At 41.9% G+C, this 23,759-nt stretch overlaps 1 protein-coding gene across 2 annotated transcripts; it reads right to left on the bottom strand.

The window, feature by feature from the left end:
* Positions 1-298: 298 nt before the first annotated feature.
* On the bottom strand, positions 299-22,776 carry PKN3 (protein kinase N3). Of its 2 annotated transcripts, none has more exons than XM_040531897.1 (22): positions 20,115-22,776; positions 16,431-16,713; positions 15,744-15,904; positions 13,786-13,915; positions 13,530-13,681; positions 12,992-13,187; positions 12,381-12,572; positions 12,005-12,114; positions 11,372-11,515; positions 10,396-10,471; positions 9,248-9,431; positions 8,135-8,246; positions 7,323-7,396; positions 5,738-5,804; positions 5,060-5,151; positions 4,515-4,691; positions 4,363-4,425; positions 3,690-3,766; positions 3,005-3,147; positions 2,630-2,737; positions 1,979-2,059; positions 299-1,176 (listed from the first exon to the last, which is right to left on the bottom strand). In XM_040531897.1, the coding sequence occupies exons 1-22, from the start codon at positions 20,133-20,135 to the stop codon at positions 964-966; spliced, it is 2,856 nt and encodes a 951-aa protein (XP_040387831.1). In that variant the 5' UTR covers positions 20,136-22,776; the 3' UTR covers positions 299-963. The 2 variants fall into 2 exon arrangements, with proteins under 2 accessions (XP_040387831.1, XP_040387832.1); XM_040531898.1 differs by having other exon boundaries at positions 15,744-15,898.
* Between the last annotated feature and the right edge of the window lie 983 nt (positions 22,777-23,759).

Raw genomic sequence — 23,759 nt, 5'->3', positions numbered from 1 at the left:
GCTTAACTTCCTGATTGTCCAATATTAACACTAGCAATATTTAGCCATCCCCCAAAAGATACCGGCTATACACACTGATAAAAAAAATGGAGAAAGACAACTTAACTGCAATTAGTTGGATGTGACAGTTGATCACGCTATGCAATATGCACGCAGACAATTTCAGCGTGAAGGAAGGAAGAAAATACTACCATGACATTTACAGAGAAAAATAAAATTGTGCCTGTTGAGCTTAATTTGGTTAGCTCTGATCTGAAACATTCAGCTAACACCAAGGAGATGAAAAGCTGAAAATTCATTATAAGGAAAAGTATCTTTATTTTCAAAAAAATAGCACGTGCAAAGCTGTAGCTTCTTTATATTATTAAAAGCAATAGCTAAGATTTCACATCCTGAAAGAAGTATAAAGAGGTTCTTTTACCTTAAGATGTATCGCTTGGATCATTACCAAACTCACACATCATTATCTTGGTTGTGTTAAAATCCATTCCTTCTCTGACATACATACTTATGAGTAGGAATGGGCATAAAAATCATTACAAAGAAGGAACGCTGCATATCTATTCTAGAAAACAGGTGAGAAGTGGCCATGTCTGCCTGGTATTATGCAACTTTAAAAAGCTGTGCTACTTACTGAGGCTCTTTCTAAAGAGTAACCTGGGATGCAGAAGTGACTTGATTTCATTAAATTAAGTCCAGCTTAAATTTCACATTTCCATACATAATCAATGCCAGCGGAAGACACATCCAGTCAAAAATGAACTACTCCTTAAAGGTAATTCACATCCAGTATCCCTCCAGAAAACAAGGCTGAAAAAAATACAGCAGAGTAACTCAGCTTGCAAGGCACTTCAGTACTACCAGTGCTATGAAGTCTGTTCCCTTTTCTGTTGCCTATGCCAAGTCCTCTCTACACCCTCTTGAGATGGTAACAACTTGTTCAAGTTTCTTACAGCATGAGAATCAAACATCTAAAAGGTGTTGGGAGACAAAGTCAAAGTCCTTGAAGACAGCCTGCTCCTTATTGGTTAGGAAAGCAACCTCCTCCGGAGGAGTCACAATTGGCTTTTGCGATGTGAACTCTTCATCAAAGTTGCTAATGTCAGTTGGATCTCTTAAAGTGGGCACAAAAGGGGGCTTCAGAGTCCTGGCATACAAAGCATCCCAATCAATTTCCTGTAAGAGAGGGAAGTGAACAGGCTAGATTGACATTAAGATTATTTATGAAACATGAAAGTAAGAGGAAGGAAAAAAAACACGCTTAAGCAAACAGCATAGCTGGTGCAGGCCAGGTAGTATAGAGATCCTATACAGCCTAAGGCTGCTCTTTAGAACACCAAGGAACAAAGCTACAACTCAAGCTATATTTAGAGGGATAAAACTAAAGTGCTGCTGTGGACACGTTTATCTGTGGACTTCCCCACAATTTCTGCTGACAAAGTTCTTTGCTTACTCTAGTGTAGAGCCAGCCAGGTGCTGTAAGTAACTTCTGACAGAAGGGTAACAAGGAGAAATGCTAACACCTTTGCCTAGAACAGACATATGCCATTGACCGAAAGCAAACATGTCTTTAACTTCAATTACTCCTCGGCTCTTGTATATTCTGCAAATGCAGGTGGCATCAAATAGACTGACTGGCAGTAACTGTCATCACTAGACAGCATCTTTTACTGCTGCAGTTTGATATATAAAAGGGTATTTGTTGATGGCTCAAAAGGAAGGTCTGTAGATAGAAACAGCACAATCAGAAATAATAAGCTGACCTGAAAACTTACAGGTCCCAGAAAACACGCTTGGGGGGTGTCATTTCCAACATGAACTGAAACATATATACCTGAATAGAGCAATGAGGTGCAACAGAAGCTGCCACTAAGATCTCACAGGTAACTAATGGAAATTTGCCCCAATGCCAACAGAAAGCAAACCACTCTTGCCTCAAATATAAGAGCTGAAGGGGAGGGATACAGTGAGTTCCTACCTTAAAAAAGGCCTGAATTTTAATCTCTTCTGCATCTCTTTCCCCTGCTCCCAGTCTACGTTCTGGACATTTCCGAAGAAGCTGCAGGAAAGATCAGCTCAAAATTAAACAACTGGAACAGAAAGATGAACAGAAATAATATTCCAGAGAGAAAAACAAAGAGCCGGACCGACCCCTCAGTATCTTCTCATTCTCACTTTGCAGCAAGGTCGTAACTGCTAATAATAGCTCAGGCATAGCTCCTTGTAAACAACTCGCCACCATCAGTAAGATACCCACCATAAACCGCATGTAGCATCTCATCTTAATTGTGCACCTGTAATTACTGAGTCACATTCAAAAACTCATTCAAGCCATCTTCACTGAATGACTCTGACATTCCTGCCCTTGAATCAACACTTCTCCATTTCAGAGTTAGCAGCAACAGACTTCAGTAAGAAGCCTGCTTAGTCATCCTTAGACAAAAGAATAGCATTTATGTAAAGAGAAGAAAAGGAACAGTATGCGTAATTTTTAAATGTTTCCTTAGTCTGTGTAGGCAGCTATAGATTACACACACACAAATGCTATCAGCGCCTAACAGAGTCCCTCTGGATCCACTTACAGTAAATACGAATTCCTCAGGCCCCCAGACACCCCTCGAGCCATTACCTTACGGATTATAGAAAGTGCTTCAGATGAAAGGAATCGTGGATAGCGGACTTCGTCATTGACAATACTATCAAAGACTTCTTCCTCATCATCTCCAGGAAATGGTGACTGCAATTGTAATATTTTTGTTTATTTAACACACATAACACCTGTTCCTTGCTAATAAAAAGGGATGAGAATAGCAGGGAGTTGTACAGCTTAATTACTTTTTGGCAAGCACTATGAACAACAACAAAAATATATATATACTACTATACTATTAAATAATAATTAATAAATAGTTGGCTACTTTCACCAAAATTTTATCTCAGGTGATCAGGTACTACTCTCCCCAAGACTGCTTGGTGAGATTCTCTTAGAGATAGGTGGTCTTACCTCACCAACGAGCATTTCATAAATGAGAACACCCAATCCCCACCAGTCTACTGCCCGAGTGTATGAGATGTCTGTCAGGACTTCTGGAGCCAGAAATTCAGGAGTACCACAGAAGGTGTTTGTGCGGTCTCCAAAACCTATTCCTGTAGGACAAGAATACTATCGTAAAATCCAGCACACACTTCTAAACGGATCACACGCAGTCTCACCTTCTGAAAATCATAGATTATCACCTGATAATTTGATGTTGTTAACTGTGCAAGGGCTCTCATCAATGCTTGTAAATGCCAGTGACAAAGTACTGATACTTCAAGTCCCTAACAATTCTGAATAGGAGATAGGAGATATACAGACAAAGCTTAAATAAACAACACAACCCAGGAACATTCCTGCAGATTCCACTGCTCATTTCCTTAAGTACATAGCTTGTAGTATCCTATATCCTGGCTCCTTTGAGCAAAGTACATTGTAAACTCCCTCGTAATTTTCCAGAAGAGGAAAGAGCAAATTACTCTTTCCAAGTTTATCATGGCCAGACCCATGAGACTTTTTTTTTTTTTTAAATGGAGATGAATGCAGGTTTTATACACCCACCTCTGTACTTGTGTATGTGAACACCTCACCAAAGCTCAGACCCTAAAGTTTGTTATGATGGTTCAATATTGACTTCACCAAAGCCACTCACCTTCCTTACACAATCCAAAATCTGCAATCTTCACAAATCCTTCAGCATCTAAAAGCAGATTATCCAATTTCAGGTCCCTGCGGGGGGGGGGGGGGGGGTGGCAGGGGGAGAGAGGGGAGATTGTGGGGAGAAAATGTTGGATGAAGTCTGAGGATTGCCAACACCCTTTTTCACAAGAGGCAGAAACTAGATATTATAAAGAGAATAAAAATCTACATTGAATAAAGTCTACAGTTGGTTTAACAATAACAATGTATTATTTGGAAGATTCTCCTCAATTTATTGACATTTTCCTCTTAATGAAAGGCTCACAAAGCAGTTTAGAGCTGGGTGGGGCTTATTTTTCTGGAAAAGAGCATCCCACAATAGCATGACAAATTATTCAACTGTCCAAGTAAAAAAGAAAGCAGTGAGTTACAGGTGCCCCCAGAACGTATTGACATGTCACAGAGGATGAATCACCTACAACATGTCAGATGAATAGCTCTTAGATGACTTTCTTTACTGTAAGCACAATGAACGTGCTGACAGCAACAGGAGATGGAGAATATTAATAGAGACAGACAGAAAGATTAGAAACCCCAGCAAGACAGTTAGCTTCAGACATGTAGCTACAGGAAAAATAAACTTTCAGGTTACTGAACTGTCTTATGGTTTATTTTTACTGCATTACCTATAAACAATTTTCTTCTCATGCAAGAATTGGAGCCCCAAGACTACACATGCTGTATAAAACCTAAAAAAGAGAAACAGTTATCAGGAAAGATATATAAGAACTAAGTTAAGCATTTACAGTGCCTGGAAACTAGACTAATTCTAACTCACCGTGCCATATGCTCTGGAAAGACATCTTCATGTATGCGCATCATAAGATCACCACCTGGAGTATATTCCATTACGAAACAAGCATGATGAGGTGTCTGGAAACATGCAAACATGTTCACAAGGAATGGATGATCAGATGAATTGACCACCTCAAATATTCTCTTCTCACAGTTCAAGCTGCCAGGATTTAAAGAATTAAAATGTCAGTGTTAAAACTTGGCAGAAAAGCCTGTTTTGAAAAAGACAGAATGAAAATCTTTACATCTTAAGTTAAAGAAATAAAAAAATGTAGGCTAATACAATATTTACCCTTAATACTTCCAAACCTTGAATTTTGGATTGTTCTTCAGGTGTGTGTCATTGTACCAGCAGCTAGAAAGCAGTGCTGTTCTAAGTTTCTTTATTCCTGATTTTAGTTACCCCATCCCTAAGGTCACTCTTAACCTTAACAGTACCAAGAGTAGTATACATCATACCTACTAACAGTTCATTACAGGTGTGATAACGTAGCTTTGGCAGTAGTACCATCTCTAAACAAAGCTCACCTATCAATTTCATCTCTCCTAATAATGTCTTTTTTCTTCAAGGCTTTGATAGCATACAGCTTCCCGGTTGCCTTGTATTGGGCCAAGAGTACCTGAAAGACAACAGAAATGCTGCATTCCAAACAAATGTTATTGTTGGATTACTTTGACTCCCACTGACAAAAACTATTTCCATCCACTCCACACAGTCATTCTCAAAATCAAGCTCAAGTAACTCCAAAAATGGAGCACTTTTTCCTACTCTTTGTGCTGCAACAGTCCAGAATGATGTCACTAAGTTACGTTCTTCTCAGAAGCAGTACTATCACAACTGGTCCAGTGCTTTAAAAACAAATCAGTGCTCTAACAGCAAGCAACTATGCACACACTTTATGGGAATGAAGCTGTTCCACTAGTGATCACAGTGATAATGAAAAGAACGGTAACGATGTGCTCTGTGAAATGATTTGGCACTCCATGGAGGGCTTTCTCCAGGCTTTGAAGCCACAAATCTTCAGGAGTTTTGGCTGCTAAAAGGAGTACCAGCTGTTTGTGCATTTGGGTTGGGTATGTTTTGTATATCTGCAGTGCAACAAATACCTTCTGTACTGCAACATTTCTATTCAGACTCCAAAGCAGAGGCCCATCTTCACAATCACATTCCTACTGCCCTCCACAGAGCAAGCACTTCTACACTACCTTCCCAAAGTGTCCACGTCCCAGCATGGCGATGCAGCGAAAATCCTCAAGCTGAACTGCCCTTTTTCTGCAGAGAAACAAAGAAGAATTGCTGAGACAATACCCAAAAGATGCAGAAAGATAACAAAGGAGTGTGTATTTGTGTTAGGGGAAGAAGCTCTGTACAGCAAAAGGGGAAGTGAACAGCTGCATCAGCCACTTCTTGCCTAGGCTCAAATCCTGAAAATTAGGCCTGCTGCTGCTGTTCTGACATTGAAGAAAGGAGCAGGTAACTAACTATAAGGCGAGGAAACTGCTCCCAGTGCTAGTACTCTCTGCCTTCCATCTGTACTGGCAACAGGAGCAACAATTCTGTCTCTCCAAGACTTGCTTCCCATAACAGGATTAGTTTCCTGCATCCCCATTCTTGGGAGAGTAAAATTCAATTTTGCCTACGCTCCTTTCAGCAGGCTCAACAGCAATTGTGATAATCAGACATGAACATATATATCACGTGTCAGTAGGACAAAGGCATAATAAGAACAGAAGTTCTCAAACAGGAATTGGAAATGAAACAAGGCGAGACAACAGACATAAGATGTTGCTGGAGAAAAAAAAAAAACACATAACCAAATAAAGAGATTCTATAGAACATGATATCCACTACAAGGTGTTACCAAGGAAACTCAGACTGAAGAAATGCTTCGAAAGAATTTAAAAAAACAAAACAAACCACCCCCTTCCCCAAAAGGTTTAGTCCAGGAACACCTTTAAAAGGCAGCAGATGCTCTATACTCCACCAGTGAGTGAAATTAAGGGCTCAGTAGGCACCCATGAAGCACTCAACTCCCCCCTCAGCCTTCTCAGAGAGAGGGTAGGTAGCATCTGACTGCAGCCTGACTCTACAGTTTTGAAGATGGAACCGCTCAAAAGTGATACTGAAGTTATGAAAATATTCTAAGATCCGAACTGAGAGATGATCAGTTTAGATAGATTTTGTTATTTGTGCTTTTTCAGACAGTATTTTTTCATCAATAGTATTTTTTCTACTTGCCTTGTTTTTGGTATATTTCTTATTATTTACCTTTTTTATATGCAAGTTGTATATGAATCTGCCACAGACTATAAGCTCTATATAAGTATATAAGTATTTGTATATAAGTTTTGTGCCTCCCTATATAATGAAAGGCACAATACCTTGCATATCGATAAAAAGAGAAGTGTGTAAGGGATGCCAAAAGTATTTCTGAAATCTCTCTCTTAGGATTCTACTTAGATATGTCTAAATGCACTTTATCAGAAAATTTCATACATAAGGAAGCACTGGAAGACAGTTAAGTGACTAACTTCTACTGAAGTCAGCTTCACACTATCTATTAATAGATTAAGTAGTAGGGTTTAAATGAGCAGGTAAGGCATAGCAGATGTTTGGACATGTAAAGTTCAGAGCAGACTTTTCATGGTATTGTCCACACTTGGCACTAAGAATCTGCTCCTGAGAAACCAAAGCATATCTTAAGCAGAATTTTGAACTGTGTGCTCAAATATTTCAGCCCAGTTCTTCTTTAATCTGTGACCCAAGACAGCCCATGCTGTCCACAGTTACCTTGGAGATGCCTGGATTGGAAATTCTGTTAAAGCAGAGCTGCAAGACTTCTCAACATGCAGCCTTTTCAGACACTAGGAACAGAGAGAAAGTTGCAGTATGTTATCCTCTGGAATCACCAAATCAGATGTGAGCACCCACATCCAAATTTCCTCCAGTGTAATGATCCAGCATGACATGTGCTTGCAGTTGGTCATCACCTCTGCTTAGAGGGAAGCAGCATGAAAACAAGTTGTTTGTGGCCACACAAAACAATTCTCATGTAAAATATTTCCTGGATAGGATGAACTCCTTTAAAAATAAAGGCTTTAAAATGTTTAGGAAAAAAAAAATTCTTTTTAGGAAAAAGGCATTTCATGTCCCCGAAAGAACCACAGTGATCAGAGAACACAGTCTCCTCTATTGCCAAAACCAACCAAAAAGGTTGGATGTGGTAGAACACAAGTTGTTAGCATCGTATCACTCAGAACAATCATCCTGCTCCTTTCTCTCAGAAAAGGAGAGCTCTTCTTAGTTTTGCCCATTTTCTTTAATCACAAATAACTTTATCTGGTCCTAAAAGCCTGCTGACCCTTTGTCCTTACTTTTTCTGTTGAGTCATCTGTTTTGTACTCCTGTCCTGAACTCCCAATGCTGACCTACCTCCCACTCTGTTTCTCCAAGAAAAGCAACCTATAATTAAAAAAGAGCTGCAACACTTTCATAAAGACTCCATGCCAAAACAGCTTACTGGACTCTGAATCCTTGGAGACCAGCCAGCTAACGAGGAGGCACCTGCCTGAAGCACAGCTAATTTCTCTAGTAACCATTACCGGAGAATCTGCAGGAGATGGTGTTGATTCTTTGGAGTTTGCCATCAGAAAAAGGCGTGGAGGCTTGGGTGGTGCTTCATCATCATAGGTAAGCTTAGCCACAGGAAAGTCACTGCATTGGTAAGATACAATTGAAGGAGAATGTCTTAGAGCAGAACATTATACACAGACACAAATGTATCACCTTTACTATGTAAGCAAAGTTGAGCTCTGTTCAATATACTAGACAAGAGACCGTTTGATTCACACAGCAAGTCTATGAAGTATCTTAAATTGTTAATGGTTAAACTCACATTTCAACATTTCTCTGATGCTATAAAATTAATGCTACATTAATTTAACATAGAAATAAGTGACTATGATCAAGAATTTAAACCAACCTTTGACTAGTAGTTGACTTTTTTTTTTTTCTTTTCCAGGTCTTGTGAATCAGTGGGAATAGCTTCTTCTAGAGAATGTCTAATTCTCTAACAATTAATCCCAACAATTTTAGAAAAATATTTTTTTTCTACAGAATATGTAAAAGCCTAATTATATAACTTCTGAGTGTTACATTATGCTAGTGGTTGGGGGTATATGTAACCTCATGAAAGAAGAGGACATTTTTACCAAACAATTGCACTGTGACTTTGCACAGAGTTCAGTTACTATACCAATGAAGATATTTAATGAGTGGAATTTTCTTTCCTTTACAGTGCAGAACCAGTACATCTTTTTGTGTATATAAAATAACATTTGAAAATCTGCTTTATTTTTTTCTGCATTATGGTGTTTACTTATGACCACTTTTCTGCCCACAGTTCTTACTGCAGAGGAAAAGAAAGCTACTGAAGATCCCCTGGCTCTGGAACATACTGCTTGTTAGGACAGCAATTTTGAAAATTGGTCCAGCTGCTAACAATAAATCAGAGGTAACCACAGGGTATTGAACAACCCACCAAAACCACATTGTTTCTGGCAACATTGGCTTTTCTTAAAATCCTGAATTAAGTTCTACAGAAACAATTTTCTTATCAATATCTTCCTTCACCCTAGTAAGATGCAAGAGAATTTTAAGGTGTATTTTATGCTTACTCCAGACTATTATCCAGCAATACTCAGAACACAGCTTACCTACTCAGCTTGGTTGAGTCAGCATGATTTTGTGTGGGAACTGGAGAGAAGTCTGTATGAATGGAATCATGAAGTGGGGGACTCAGAGTGCTCATTGAACTACATGGAGGGAGGAAGCTCATCATCAGGCGACCCCACGCAGCAACATTCATGTTCATTTGAGGAGCTCGGAGAAATTCTTTCCCTGGAGGAGTCATAGTCCAAACACCAGTGAGATTACAATGCATGAATTACAAACCCATGAATTGTTAAAACTACCATTGTTACCCAAACACCTGTGGGATTATTCAAAAAAGGTAGTCCACCCTACAGAGAATGGACTTTCTTTCAGGGAATAAAGTTTAATGATGATGATGAAGATCTATTTCACCCAAGTTCAGATCCATGTACTATCGTAACAATCCCCAAGTAGAAGCTGCATAAGATATTAAAAATTGATCTTATTTTAAGCCAGATTTTCTTCTATTTCTACACTGCATTTTAATCATTCAGCCTGTTAACAGAAAGCTTCTGAAAATATCTTTAAAACAGTAAAACATTTGGTATTTTTCCATTATTTTTACCACCTTCTAAAGAATACAAACAAAATCTAGTTTATTCTCACTGACAATAGTCCTCTGTATGTAAAATCTTACCTTATTCAGCTTCACAGGAAAAAAAATGCAGGCAAAAAAAAGTATGCAAGTCATTCCAGTCCCTAAACTGAGATGCCAACTCTAGCTTGACAGACAATCAGTAGCCTGTTCATGTTACAGTCTTCTATAATTCCGAATTTTTCTTCCAATACCTGTTCTTTCATCAGTAATGACATTGCTGGGTGAATTAGTACAGCCTGAGTCCTAGATCTTGCTAAGAAATCTGTTAAATAGCTAGTAATTATATCTTCCTAACACTGGTAACTGTGAACAGAAACACTACAACAAGATCACAACATCACACATCATGCTGCAGCCAGGCTGGCTGCACTTTTTGCAACCGAGCAAACTTTCACATTCTAATAAAGCCTACACAAAACACACACAATAATTAGCAAGCATTGTAATGTGTCTTACAAATTTAATGAGATAGGAGAGCACGCAAGACTGTGCAAACCCCTGCCCTCACCCACACACCCTAGATAGTAAGCAGTCAGTTCTCGAGCAGCTCACCTTTCTGTTTGGGGAAAATACGTTTCTGTCGCTGCAGTTTTGGCTTTCTCTCAATGACAGGATTACAGAACATCACCTGTCAGACAAGTAAAGGGGATTTGTCAAGATGCTTCATTTACACTGTGAACACAAACTTGCACATGTGCTCTCTCATCAAATTCTCCATTCATATCTTGTTGGTAAGCTAGGAGTCACTCCCACAGACAGATTCCAGACCATGTTATTCTAGCTTCGCCCTCTAAACATCCGTTATTTCAACTATGCTTTTAGATGTTGGAACCTTCTGCCACCTTAAGTGCAGAGACCCCCCCAAATTAAGACCAATTCATATCCCAAACAAAATGCATCTCATTCATAAAGCTACATGAAAAAACTGCTTTATAATACAGCCATTTGTAGGGTGGGAAAAAATAGGAAAAAAAAAAAGCAGGGGGGACAGATTTTGGTACATAAGGTAAAGATCCTACTGTTGGAAAGTCAACCCACAGGATCTTTCATCACAACACAAAGGAGAAAGTACTGCGGCTTTTAAGGGATTATCTGGATGATCTCTTCATTGATGGTACTTCAAATTCTTTATTGCTGGCCTCAGAAAGATGATAAAATAAGTATACCCTGAGGGAATTTGGATCTGTGATTCTAGTCTGCATAATTCAAACCTGACCATTAAGCCATATGTTTAATTAAAGTGTCACCAATGACTCATAATGAAAGCAAATAAAAAAAACGGATTTCACAGTGCACACACAGTTACAGAGGAGTAGCTGAAAAGTCACTCGAGGCTATGGCACGTGTACATCTTATTATATCACATTGCTCCTCATTGTTGTGTGATATTGATGCGAAAGGAGTCACTCTACCCTTCTATATTTTTGCTCCTTCTGTTCCTTGTATACTGAGTTGAACAACTGTTTTCAGGGCAGGCACCCTACATAGACAGAATTCTCTGAAAAAGAAACAAAGCTGACATTTATACCTCTGCAAAAAGCATTCCTTGGGGTTCAAGCAAGAGGCACATCCCATGGCGTTCGTTATCAAGGAAATCATCCAAACGTAAAAACTTCACTGCACATAGTTCTCTCCAGTCTCTCCAATAGATTGCAATTTCTAGCTCACGAGACTGGGCAGAATGGGGGGGTGAGAGGAGGAGAGAAAAAAGCAGAAGAGTTACATACCGCCCCATGCTCTGGACATGCCACACACACATGCTGCTGTAAAATTCAGTTAACTAGACAGTATGCATAAGAAACTTCTTTAATCCTCCTGTTTCCCCACCGTCTCTGATGTTTTCAGATCTTCCCAGCTACAGACCCTTTTGGAGATGGCTGTCCTTGCTCTCCATTTTAGAAATGTTTTTTAAAGTCACTTTGCTGGTAAGATGAAATAAAACTGCTCAGATACTGAGAAAAGGACAACAGATGCTGTTCAGGCTGAATCTCTGCCAGAGATGCACTGCCTTGGGGGGAAGACTAAGATAACTAGTACATAAAAGGACATGAGGGCAGCGCCAATACAGAGTTGAATTAAATGGAATTGCAGCTAAATGAGCAAATCAGGTAAGGTGAAATGGAAAAACAAATAGAACTTAGGAAATCCAAGGCAGCCTTACCCGATCCAACTCGATGACAAAGCTCTGGTCCCACGCCTGGTTATTAACTGGTCCCCAGTTTGTTTGGCCAACCACTTTATTGTCCACTTTGAGCACAGCAAGGACCTCATCTGGACAAAGGAGAAAACATGGATTATAATCTTTTATATTGCTATAAAACTAAAGACAATCTCTCATGCTGAAGGTGAATATCCCAATCAAATATAATTTCCATGACTTAACTATGAGGATTAGGCATAATGTTTTTCATTCTCTCTCAAATTTTTGTAGAAACCAGGTTTCTCATAATTAAACTCATATCAGACTAGCGTTGTACCCCGATGATATTCCCCCAAGCCCCCAGTGCCACTTACAAAATGAGGAACCCTATACTCACTACAGAGGTCTTCATTCCGCAGGTACTTTCCTGCAACACTACGGCCAGGGATACCAAGGCCAACTCTTGTTCGGGAAAGGGACTTCAGATCACTTGGACTGCCAGAGACAGGAGAAGAACCAGCCATTCGGGAACGTCCTGGAACATTTTCCAATAGATCTTGACACCCCATCAGTCTCACTTCCAGTGTTCCTGAGAGATAAATTCAGGAGAGTAAAAAACGTTATTCCATAAAAGACAGAAGTGATTCTAGTCACCCTGTCCTCACAGAGGTCCAAGAATTTCTCAGATTTGTGATTCCTTGGTTAATAGCTTAAATCTATCCCAGGTTAGAATAGTATAGAATAGCATAGAACAGAATAGTTCAGTTTGAAAGGACCTAAAAAGATCATCAAGTCCAACAACCTATTTAATAGTTTAAAGAGATTTAATAGATTTTAATAGACTACAAATCCATATGATCAGAAAGCTTTTATGGGCCTAGAAGTAAGTACAGTTCGTAGAAAATCAAATGTTCATAAAACAAACGGCATTACAACAATGAGAAGAAATGCAACACATTTTTTTCCTGAATCCTCTCCACAAAAGCATGCCGTGTGGGATTTATGTACCTGTAAGGGCTGTAGGTTTGATGACCGAAGTAGGTTGGATAATGCCATGCTGAGCTCCCAGGGAAGAAGTATTTACTAGTTCCTGCTTGATGAGTGCTCGTTTTGGGTGATCAGGAGAAAGTTCACTAAGCTGATGTTCCAAGGACAAGCGCAGCAGATCAATCTTCTGAGAGGATTCTTGCAAACGACCCTGAGCCTAGCAATGCAAAGTAGAACAGAAAGCAGGCGGAAGTTTCCCAATTAACAGCATCAGTTCAGGTACTATTATTATTTCTTTATGAACTACAAGAGATGGTCTCAAAAAAAGACCTGATAAATCTTATTAACAAAGGAACGGGAAGGAACATTTTCCCATACATCCCAACCACCCCATCAGTGTCACTTCCAACATTCCTAAGGAATTTCACCAAAGCAAGGAACATTATCCCTAGAACGAAAAGTGACCCCAGACTGCCCTCACAAATAGTCAGGAGTTTCCCAAATTCATAAACCCTGGTTATTTCTGCTCATTTGTGATAAATCACTAACAAGTGCTTACCTCAGCTAAAAACTTGCGATCCTGTACCCGACTCCCTCCTAGGATCTTCAGCACATTTTTTGCCCCCTCGGCTACAGCAGCTTCAATGCGCAGATGATGTCTCAGCTCCTCAATGCGCAGCTCCACAGCACTGATGGTGGTCCCCAGCCTCACTGGCCATTTTGGAGATAAAATACAGCGAGGATGAAAACTGACTATTCTGGATCTTGGGGCTTTGGCCACATCTTTTATGGGCCATATACTTAAAACACCCTACCTGCTGGATCCACTGCATCTTCCATCCCTCCTGCGGACTGAGATACCTTCACAATTTGCATGCGGATTATTTCAATCTTTGTCTTACTGTCTTGAAGCATCTGCTGAGCTGTAGCCAGCAGTTTACGCTCCTACCAAAGAGAAAGCATGTGCAGAGAAAGGACCATGCTCATTAAAAATGGATAATGGTGATGTGTTCAGCTTAGAGGGTGAGATGGCACCTGCAAGAAGGGTCATAAATGATCCTGAAATAGCTTACATAAGCAGTTATGTAAAGGAGACACTGCTGAGGATCAAAGACTTCAAGATCATTATCTCCATTTTTAGAGGGAAAGGACAGGTCAAGGAGTCTTTGATGGACTATGACACCAAGGGATAAAAAGAAGATGAGTTGCTACAAAACAGGGTCTGCCTTGTAGGTATGCCGGTTAATACCAAACCTTGCAGTCACTGAAACTTGTGGTTGACTGATAAGCTGTGCTTACAGTATTTTGTGAACAAAGGTTTTGAATAAATCAAAATAGTGCAACCCTCTACAGCGCTGGTCTTACTGAATTAAGCTTCATAATAAGCTTGGATTTTTTTTTTAATTATCCTTTGAATTTTAAATATCATTATGCCAAACTCAGTAAGTGGGATGAATACGAAACCAGTAAAGCTCTGAAAATTTCTCTCACATAAAGAGATATCACATGCTGTACTTCATCCTAAACTAACTAGTGGTATCAAAACATTACACCAGCTCAGTGAACAATACCAATACTTTTTTAATTTTATTTTCTCAAGTCACTGATTGAATGTACCTCTTATATTGCCCTCACTACCTTCCCAAGCTTGGAAAAGATTTCCTAGAGATAGCACTTCTATCATGCTACTTCCTATGAGATATTTTTCTCCAAATCAGATCTGATCCTAAACTAGAGTCACTGGGGTTAGCCAAGTTCAGCATCTACACCAAAGAAAGCAAGTAGAGCCTGTAGTGGGTAGGAAGAAGTAGCTCTTTCCAAAGACCTATTCATTTGTTCATCAATGATAACACAAGCTACTCTAGGTAGCTAGCACTTTCCCCTGAAATTGCAGAAGGGTTTAGGTGGCTAAGGTAAAACAATATGATTCCCAACTCCATCATCAGTATCACTAGGCAACATTCAAGAATCATAGAATGGTTTGGATTGGAAGGGACCTTAAAGATCATCCTGTTCTAATCCCCCTGCCGCGGGCAGGGACACTCCTCCCACTAGACCAGGTTGCTCAAAGCCCCATCCAGCCTGGCCTTGAACACTTCCAAGGACTGGACACCCACACCTTCTCTGGATGACCTATTCTAGTGCCTCACCCCTCTCATAGTAAAGAATTTCTTCCTAATATCTAATTTAAATCTATGCTTTTTTGGTTTAGTATCATTACTCCTTGCCCTGTCACTACACTCCCTGACGAAAGAGCAGAAGCACAATCAGCGTTCACCATGTAGGAACTGCCAAAAGGATCGAAACCGCCAGACTATGGCAGCCTGGCTGGTGTAGTAGCTCCCCTCTGACAGTGATCATTCCCAGATGATTAACAAAACAGCACAGGCAACTACATCATGGACCAAAGTAGAATAAACTGCCCTTCCAGAAAAGCCTTGTGCTACCATCCAGTAATTATAGATTAGCTTAATTTCTTGACAAATGAAACACAGTCCATCCAATTCCTTTTCAACTCCTGCTAAATTCCTAAAATCTGCACATTAGAGGACTCATTACAACATGTTACTATCATATGATTAGTTGTTCTGTGCAGCATCATGACATGCTGTCACTATGCTGAGGACAAAAACGCAGACCTAGGATTCAGTCAAGCAAGCTTTGCAAATTAATTCCTTTCACACACTACCTACCAGAGAGAGTTTGTGTATTGACTTTAAATACAGATTTTGTTCCAGGAATCCATGTTCCCAAATGGTTTATTCCTGCTTACCTTGGATGTTGCACTTGAATACATTTGGATCATATTCTCAGCTCCTTGCTTGACTTTCATTTCAACATGCAGTTGCTTTTTCAGAGCTTCAACCTTCGTTGCCATGGGGTTTGGGTTTCTTTCCCAGAGACAAGGGTCTGGAGATAAAGATCCATCTGTACATAAGATATCATCGATATCATTAATCATCTTTTCTTCTGTTATTTCATTGGGTGATTCTAAAAAAGAAGGTTAGGCTACAAAACAACATATAACAAGGTCTTGTCTACAAAACTGACTGCAAAACGCTATTTCAAATGAAGCTCAAGTTCATAAGTATTTCTTAATTTATCAGTGAACTACTCCTAACAAGCATTCTTCTAATTTTATACTGATTCATCCCATAAAGTACTTGGATGTTCAACTGCCCAGAAACTCTATTCAAATCTCTTCAATTCCATCCACAGCCAGCTCCTGAACCTTGTCCATGCACAGAATTCTCAGATAGTCTTCTCCCCACACTGATCTCTCATTTGCCTCCTTTCACCTTGATTGCACCATGCCCAACATTTTACTGCACAGATTATTTTATCAGCTGAATACCAACAGGTAATACTCCCACTGTTTGCAAGCCCTCAACAGAAAATGTAATTAAACTAGCACTGAAGCACTACAAAATTTTCCTGACAATTGTGACTCATGGCATACCTGTCCTATTCTCCTCTTTGTCTGTTATGACAATCCTTGCATTAAGCTCCTGAAGTTCCCAATGAAGTTGCTCTAATTTCCGGTTAGAAGATTTCAGCACATGCTCTATATGAACGAGATTCTTTCTGTCTGTTGTCGCTTTACGCAGGTTCTCTGCTCCCTCTTTAATCTTCAGTTCTTTTTGTATAGCACGGCGAAGTAGTTCCTTCTCACCCTCCAGTTTTTGCTGGAAGCTTGGATCCATTAAGTTTACACCATTGCCTAGCTGCAAGAGACAGCTGCCCTGCAATCAAGCAGCATTGAGAAAGGGGATTTCAGAGATAACACAGTTCAATCTTTTTTATGATATAACAATACCCTCATAAGATTCTACCCCTTTATTTCATTCAGCAAATGGTTCACACAAATTCTGAAGCCAACCTTTTCACAAAGATTTCAAGATGACCACACCTAGATTTAAATTCCAGAGGACAGAAGGCAACTTTGATCTTACTATGACATACTTTAGTTTTAAACCATAGTGGAGACAAAATCTTACTTCTCTTCTCGTTATTTAATGGCTACACAAATATTTGTTCTTCCAGTATCAAAGCCCAGCCAGTATTTGCCGTTGTCTTAATCAACTTTTACTAGTACTATGTAGTAGATAAAGATTTTTATCTGCATATGCCTTGATGTTGACTTGACTGTCCAAAGACATATAACAAACAACCTGTTAAAGATTTTTAGGAATGTCACAACCATGCATTAACTCTGAGCTGTAACCCCAAAGAAGAAAGATGTAACCCCTGCAGCAGTTTCTACAAATGAGCAAGCAAAAGAATAAGCTTAACTTGCAGCTGTTTCTGAAAAGGTAACCAGCCTGTTGTCTCAAGCTCTGTTCTGCCTGTGGTTTACAGGCAGTAAGACCACATTAAAACCTTGATTATTCTGAGTTGCATTAGCAGCAGCATTCAGGTTTGCTCAGGGCTTTGTTTTATACCATTTTCAGTGCTCCTTGTTCTGGTTAGATATGCCTCATCAGCAGCTCCAGACAGCAGCGCTCTGTTTACAGACTCTGAACGCACTCAGTACAGGCAGTAGCAGCACCTGCATCTCACTGACCACATAAGCACTGAACTCAAAACAGGAGCTGGGAAAACTATCCACAAGGATGCTGCCTAACACCTCAGGAAATGGATCCAAACAGGAAGTTATGCTTTTCTCTTCAACAGGAGAAGTGGCTTTATGGCATTACGAGCAATTAACGTATTAATAAGCTAGCATTAACTACTCATCATATTCCCCACTTAAATTTAAAAGACATGGTTGCACAGCCAAACTCTGCTCCACTAACCGGCTTGGGATCACACATCACGTCAGTGACTAAAGACAGAACTTGAATCCTGACTCGCTTTCACATTCTTTAACTGGTTGACCACACTTCCAAAAATAAACCACACTGGTTTTGTATTATTCATGTACATTACTGAACTTTAAGAGTGTGCTATACAGCCAAACCCTATGCCACTCACGCAGAAATAAATACACAATTATCCAATCATATTATTTGTATATTTTATTGCACACCTCAAAGACCAAAACAAACATCCTTGGTCAGTTTTCACTATGATTTCAGCCTAACAGCAAAATAATTTAAAAAGAAAAAGGAAAAAAAAAATCTGTTTTAAAGTTGGCCTAAAACCAAGTTGGGTCTGCAAGAGATGCACGATAGCCAAAATAGGAATTGTTCAGATTGGTAACAAAACAAAAAGGTTCAGATTAACATCCTGATTCCAGGAAGTTCTCGCCCAATTAGTAAAGCCAGGAACTAAGCCAGAGCTTTGAAAAACATCCAAGGTTTTGTGAGGAAGAACTTGAATCATGGAGTTCCTGAGTCACAGGCAACCTCTACCAGCTCTAAGTTGGAAAATCAGAAAGCCCTTTATCCATTCTGCAACGAGCGACTAAAAGGGGTTTGTTGCGTGTAAGTTTCATTTAATAATCAGAAAAAGCATGCAGATTTATTTTATATCCAAACTATGCAAACAGAGGTAAGCAATCCACCCACTCCATCTGCCCAGAGCAATCGAATGAATGAATTGCTGGTGTGAGATTAATGCTGACAAATGGTACTGAATGCAGAGACCTGGATATCGATTCAGAGAACAGGTACAGTCTGGGCGGTTGTCAGGTCAATCTTCCTCCACATCACTCTCTGCCAAAAGTGAGCCTGAATACCAGTTAATGCACCATGCTCATTTTCTAAATATATTTAGAATATAAACATCATCTGTTTTACTGGATCCTTCTTCCCCTCTACAGATCAGGGAGTGCCATAACAAAGGCATTGTTTGCACCAGGAACACAAAATATTCCATTAGTGAGGAGTGCGAGAAATCCAAATTTGCATTTGGGTTGATGCATTTTGCATTCTGAGTCAGGAATGTCGGTGGGGTGTCAGGATACTGCCCTGGCCCAGGCTGCAGCTGTTCTTGGGTTCCCAGAGAAGGTCGCAGCCCTTCAGGATATATCTCCAGCACAATCCAGAAACACATTTATAGCGCGCACGGAAATACCCAAGCTAGCTTAAATTAACTTACTTTTGGTACTTTTAGCAGGGCTGCCAGAACTCACCCAGGACTTCAGCTAGTCTCATGCCTTAATGAAGCATCTAGATTGCTTCCTAACTAGCAAAGATTGCAGCACAATCAAAGTTGCACTTGGTCCTCCAGATTGCAGCCCAGAAAGATCCCATCCCTGGGGCTGCTACACCCAGCCTGGCAACAAACTTCACCTGCACAAAGCCCAGAGTGAGCCAGCCTTTAGAGCTGCACTGGTGACACAAAAACTGATTTACAGTTTGATTTAATGAACTAGCGGTGGTGAGGCCGTCCCTGCTGCAGCCCACACGCGTTCACTGGGATGTTTTAAATACCCCTTTTCACTGCAACTTCGTGCTCCAGCAATGAGGCCTACGTTGGGCAGCCTCACGTGAACTACATTCACTTTTTATGAGAAAAGGCCACTGCTAGGTTTAGAAAAAGGCAGCTGGAATTCTGCCTGGAGACATTCCCCTTTGCAACCCTGAGGTAGGCAAGGTTTCCTCAGCAAAGAGCCCAGGCGAGCTGCAAGATTGGGAGCCCCTCATGGGGCCTGCAGCAATGGCACCGAGAGCTTTGTGCCGGTCTCGCCATCGCTTCTCACCCAGATTAGGCTTGAAATACTTCAAGCAGGCGAGCATCCCCCCTGTTGCAGGGAGTTGGCCCCAGAAATAAATGCTCTTCCCAGCGGGGAGCCTCGCTGCGCTCTCCTCACACACACCCCTTTGCAGCCGAGAGGGGCCCCACTGTCTTCAGCAGGCACCGGCTTTACCTGAACCCCGTTTTCCTGAGGCGACTATTTTTAGGGACAAATGTCCTGAGGGACATTTTTAGGGGCTCCCACCCTCCCCGGGGTGGGGCGCGACGGCGGCAAGCCCGGCTGCTCCCCCGCCCTGCCCAGCGGGCAAGGGGCTCCCGGTGGAGCACGGAGCCGGAATTTCCCGACGAGGGGAGCGAGGAGACCCCCAAAAAGCAGAGGGGGGACCCCCAGGAGGACCCCCAACCCCACGGGGCAAGCGCCCCGGAGGAGAGGGATCCCCATCCCCTCAGCCGAGCCTGGCCACGCCGGCTCCCCTCCGAGCCGCCCCTCCGCGGCGCTCACCTGCGGGGTCCCCGCCGCCATTGCTCCGTGAGGCACCACCAGCAACGGGCACTTTTCTTTCTTTTTTTTTTTTTTTTTTTTTTCAAACTTCAGCCTTCCCGGGAAGCGGCGCCGCCAGCGCCCTCTCGCGGGGTCCGGGCGAGCCCGGGGGAGTTCCCGGCGGGCGGCCCGCAGGGAACGGGGAGAGGGGAGCCTGGAGCTTCCCGTCCCCACACGCCGCCCGTGGTGGTCCCCGGCCGGTCACGGCTCCCAGCCCTGTCGGAAACTCGTCTCGGCCGTCTTCGTGCGCCCTGAGGGGGAGAGAACTGGCAGCGAGGTCCCGCGGAGCGGCCGGCAGCTGAGCGGCGCCACAGGCCGGACCCTGAGGAGCCCGAGGTACCGCCCGCTTCCCGCCGCGGCGAGGCGAGGCTGGAGGGGATCGGTGTCCTCCGCAGGCACAAAACTCGCGGCTTTGTGCCAAAGTGGCGGTACGGGGACACGAACGGTGACCGGGCTCCGTAGCTCGGTGCCTGACATCTCCTCCAAGCCGGGCGCTGTGAGGGGAGACCCCCGCGGCGTGCCCCAGCCCGGGCCCGGTTTGCTGTGCTGGGCCCACCGAGGTGGTTTCCAGCCCCGGTTCTGCCCAGCGGCTTGTAACCGGCTTTGGTGTGAAGGGGGACAGGCAAAGTGCAGCCCTCCCTTACATAGGGTGCTGCCCTGAAAAGGAGAGGACGACTGTCTCCTCTCCAGCACTGGTCTTTGACTAACTTTCCCTCTGCAGAACTGCCCCTCTGTGGAGCAGGATCAAGATCCTGCTGTTTCAGCTGAATATTTGAGTCAAAAATAACCTAAATGCATAGACAAGGCTCTCACTAATCCCCCAGCTCTTATCGGTAAAAACCCACCGTGCTGCTATACTGCGTTAGTGTTGTGACATGCAGTGTGTTGTAGGCCCTGCGTTTAAAACAAATGAAAAAGATGCTTTCTGCTTTCAGGTGGTAGAGACCTCCTCTTCTAAGATCCCTCCTCAGCAGTTTTGCATAATATTATTATTGCATGAATATACATATTCTGTCCTGAAACAGTACACAACCTGGAGTCAGAAGGGATCCAGAGCTGACAGTATTCCCACATACAAAGTTAGAAGGATGCTAATAAACAGAAATGTTTTCCTTTTATTTAATTAGAGCAGATTTTCTAACATAAGCATTTTGTAAATGGTCTGCAAGTGAATAATTAGTAAAAGGAAATCACCAGAAAATGTAAAATTGAAATCTAGTTTAATCAAGTTGAATTAATAAAGCCTTAGACTTCTATAAAACCTTTGAACACGCTCCTGTTGTTAATAAAGCAAGTGCATTAGATTAATATAAACCCATCTGGAACCTGCTGCTATTTGTAACATGGTCCAGGCTCCATTTAGTGTTCAAGGAATTATTTTAATTAGACTGCTCATTCACTGGAAATACTGGAAAGGGAGAAGATAAAGCAGTAGGCATTAGGTTGTGTTTTTTGATCAGGGACACTACTGCATCTTCAGTGGGCAGGGATCGGGGCCGCGTTTGGCTCCGTGAGCTGCAGAGGGCTGCTGGGAGCCCCCCGAGGTCGGTTTGCCCACTGCTGTACTTGGGGTTTACACAGGGGCTTCCCCCCCTTTCCTTCACATCTTGTCTCCTCCCAGGGAGGCAAGAGAAGGGCTGGGAGGTGATTTGTGGAGCAGTTGGCCAAGGTTTGCTTGGCTAAACAAGTCGTCCAGCCTGGAGGGATGGGCTGGTCAGTGCCTCAGAGCACGTGCTCCCCGAGGCAAGGCTACTTAGAGTCCCAGCTAGAAGCACGAAGTGCCCATCCAGCATCCTGCTGAGAGGAGGTATTTAGTGGGCACTGTGAGCTGGCAGCAGCACACATGTAGGACCCAACTTCTTGGGGTGCCAAGGATATTCCCGGGCCCAGCCAGCCCTCCTGGCACAGCTTACACTTTGGAAATGCCAGGCCAGGAAGCCAGGAGCATGGGACAAGCCAGAGGGGCAGGCAGGCTGCATTTTCCAAAATGTGTGTGGGGTCCCAGGGTGGAGCTGTGCGATTGTTTTCCAGCACCTCCTGGAGGGAGGGCCAGAGGTTGTTAAGGCATGTGCCGCTTTTGGACCAGCAGCCCCTGTCCTCTGCTAAACCTGGAGGGGTAGGGGTGTGTGCGGGACCAGCTTGTAGCTGAACTGCAACTCCAGGAAAGCCTCTCTGCACTCTTGCTGGTTTGGCTGCAGTTATGCAAGCAACAAGAGGGAAAAAAGCACAGGGGTAGATGCCCTCCGCTTTTCACCGTGGCCAGCTCAGCACCTATTTCACACTCCTGCCCTGGCAAGAGGATGCAGAGAGCAGCAGAAGCACCTGGAGGGTGCTTCTCTCTACTAAGTGAACGTACTGTACAAGTGGAATCAAGGAAAATGTCTTAGAAATTTCTGTTTTTAATGCAGGAGAGGAATTAAGCATAAATCTGTTCCCCTGGAGAAGCAAGATTCTTGTACTTGTCACTTATGACCTCCTGTCACTGTTACCCTACTGGGCACCTGAAATCCATAAAAGAAGTGAGCACTATCACCTCCACCCCTGAAAGACGATGCAGGCTTGGAGACTAATAGCTGATTCTTTTGAAAAAGACTCTTAGAAATGGTAACATCAAGTAACAGTTAAAGGTACTTTAATTCCTTCAAATAGAAGGATAGCTTGAAGGTACATCAGAGAAATGATTTCAGTCTTTTTTTAAAAAAAAAGAAAAAAGCATGGCTTCGAAATTCAGGAACAGTATCAGATAAACAAAGTGCTACCATTATGCACCTGTTTTAAAGTGGTACAAATAAGAAGCTTACAGATTCAAACGAATGGCATAAATGACTGAGAAATTGATTCAGATAATGCTTGTTTACAGGGACAAAACCTATATTGACAACTATGAATAAGCACATATAATATGTTAAAAAACCTGGCTATTTACACACATGGATATATTTGCTTTCCTTTGGCACTAGAAATTACAGACAAAAGATTCCATTTTATAGCAATTAAATTTCAAACTTAAAATAAAAATACCCTTCAAGTCATTTAATTCATACAGCCCCAACACAGTAGCTTTAAATTGCCACCAATTCTGTATTCTAACCCTGGAAATTCAGGCCACAAAGCCTAAATTCAGCTTCCACCCGTGACAAGTTTCATTCAGCAGGATTAACTGGATGTGAGGAGCTCAAGCAGCATTGGAGAATTAACAAGAGATAGACACAGATGTTTAATGAGAATTAATCTCCCATTCTTATCCAAGGTGGACATCTACCTTTAAATGCGTTTCGTATGCATAAACAGATTAAATCAAGTAAAAATGGGCATCCATTACATATATTCAGTCAAATTAGACATTAAGTGAACAGTCAGAGCACATGATGGCCATGTGTAGTAGTTCTTCAGTGTTGCAGAGAAATGTGTTAATCCCTACTCATTTCCATTGCTAGAAAAAAATAACTTAAGATACACTTAACAAATATAGTTTACTTTTTTAGTACGTTAGCTTACTCTTTAGCCATTGCCAGGAGTAAGCCAGTAACTTTCACAGGAAATTCAGTATTATCAATACAGTAGCAAGAGTGTTTCGTCACCCTGTAAGATCCTAAAGGACGTGTA

This window comes from Cygnus olor, chromosome 19, assembly GCF_009769625.2.
Source record: "Cygnus olor isolate bCygOlo1 chromosome 19, bCygOlo1.pri.v2, whole genome shotgun sequence".
NCBI classification, from domain to species: Eukaryota; Metazoa; Chordata; class Aves; order Anseriformes; family Anatidae; genus Cygnus; species Cygnus olor.
Note: the sequence above shows the minus strand (reverse complement) of the source record. Positions and strands in the feature narration are given on the sequence as shown.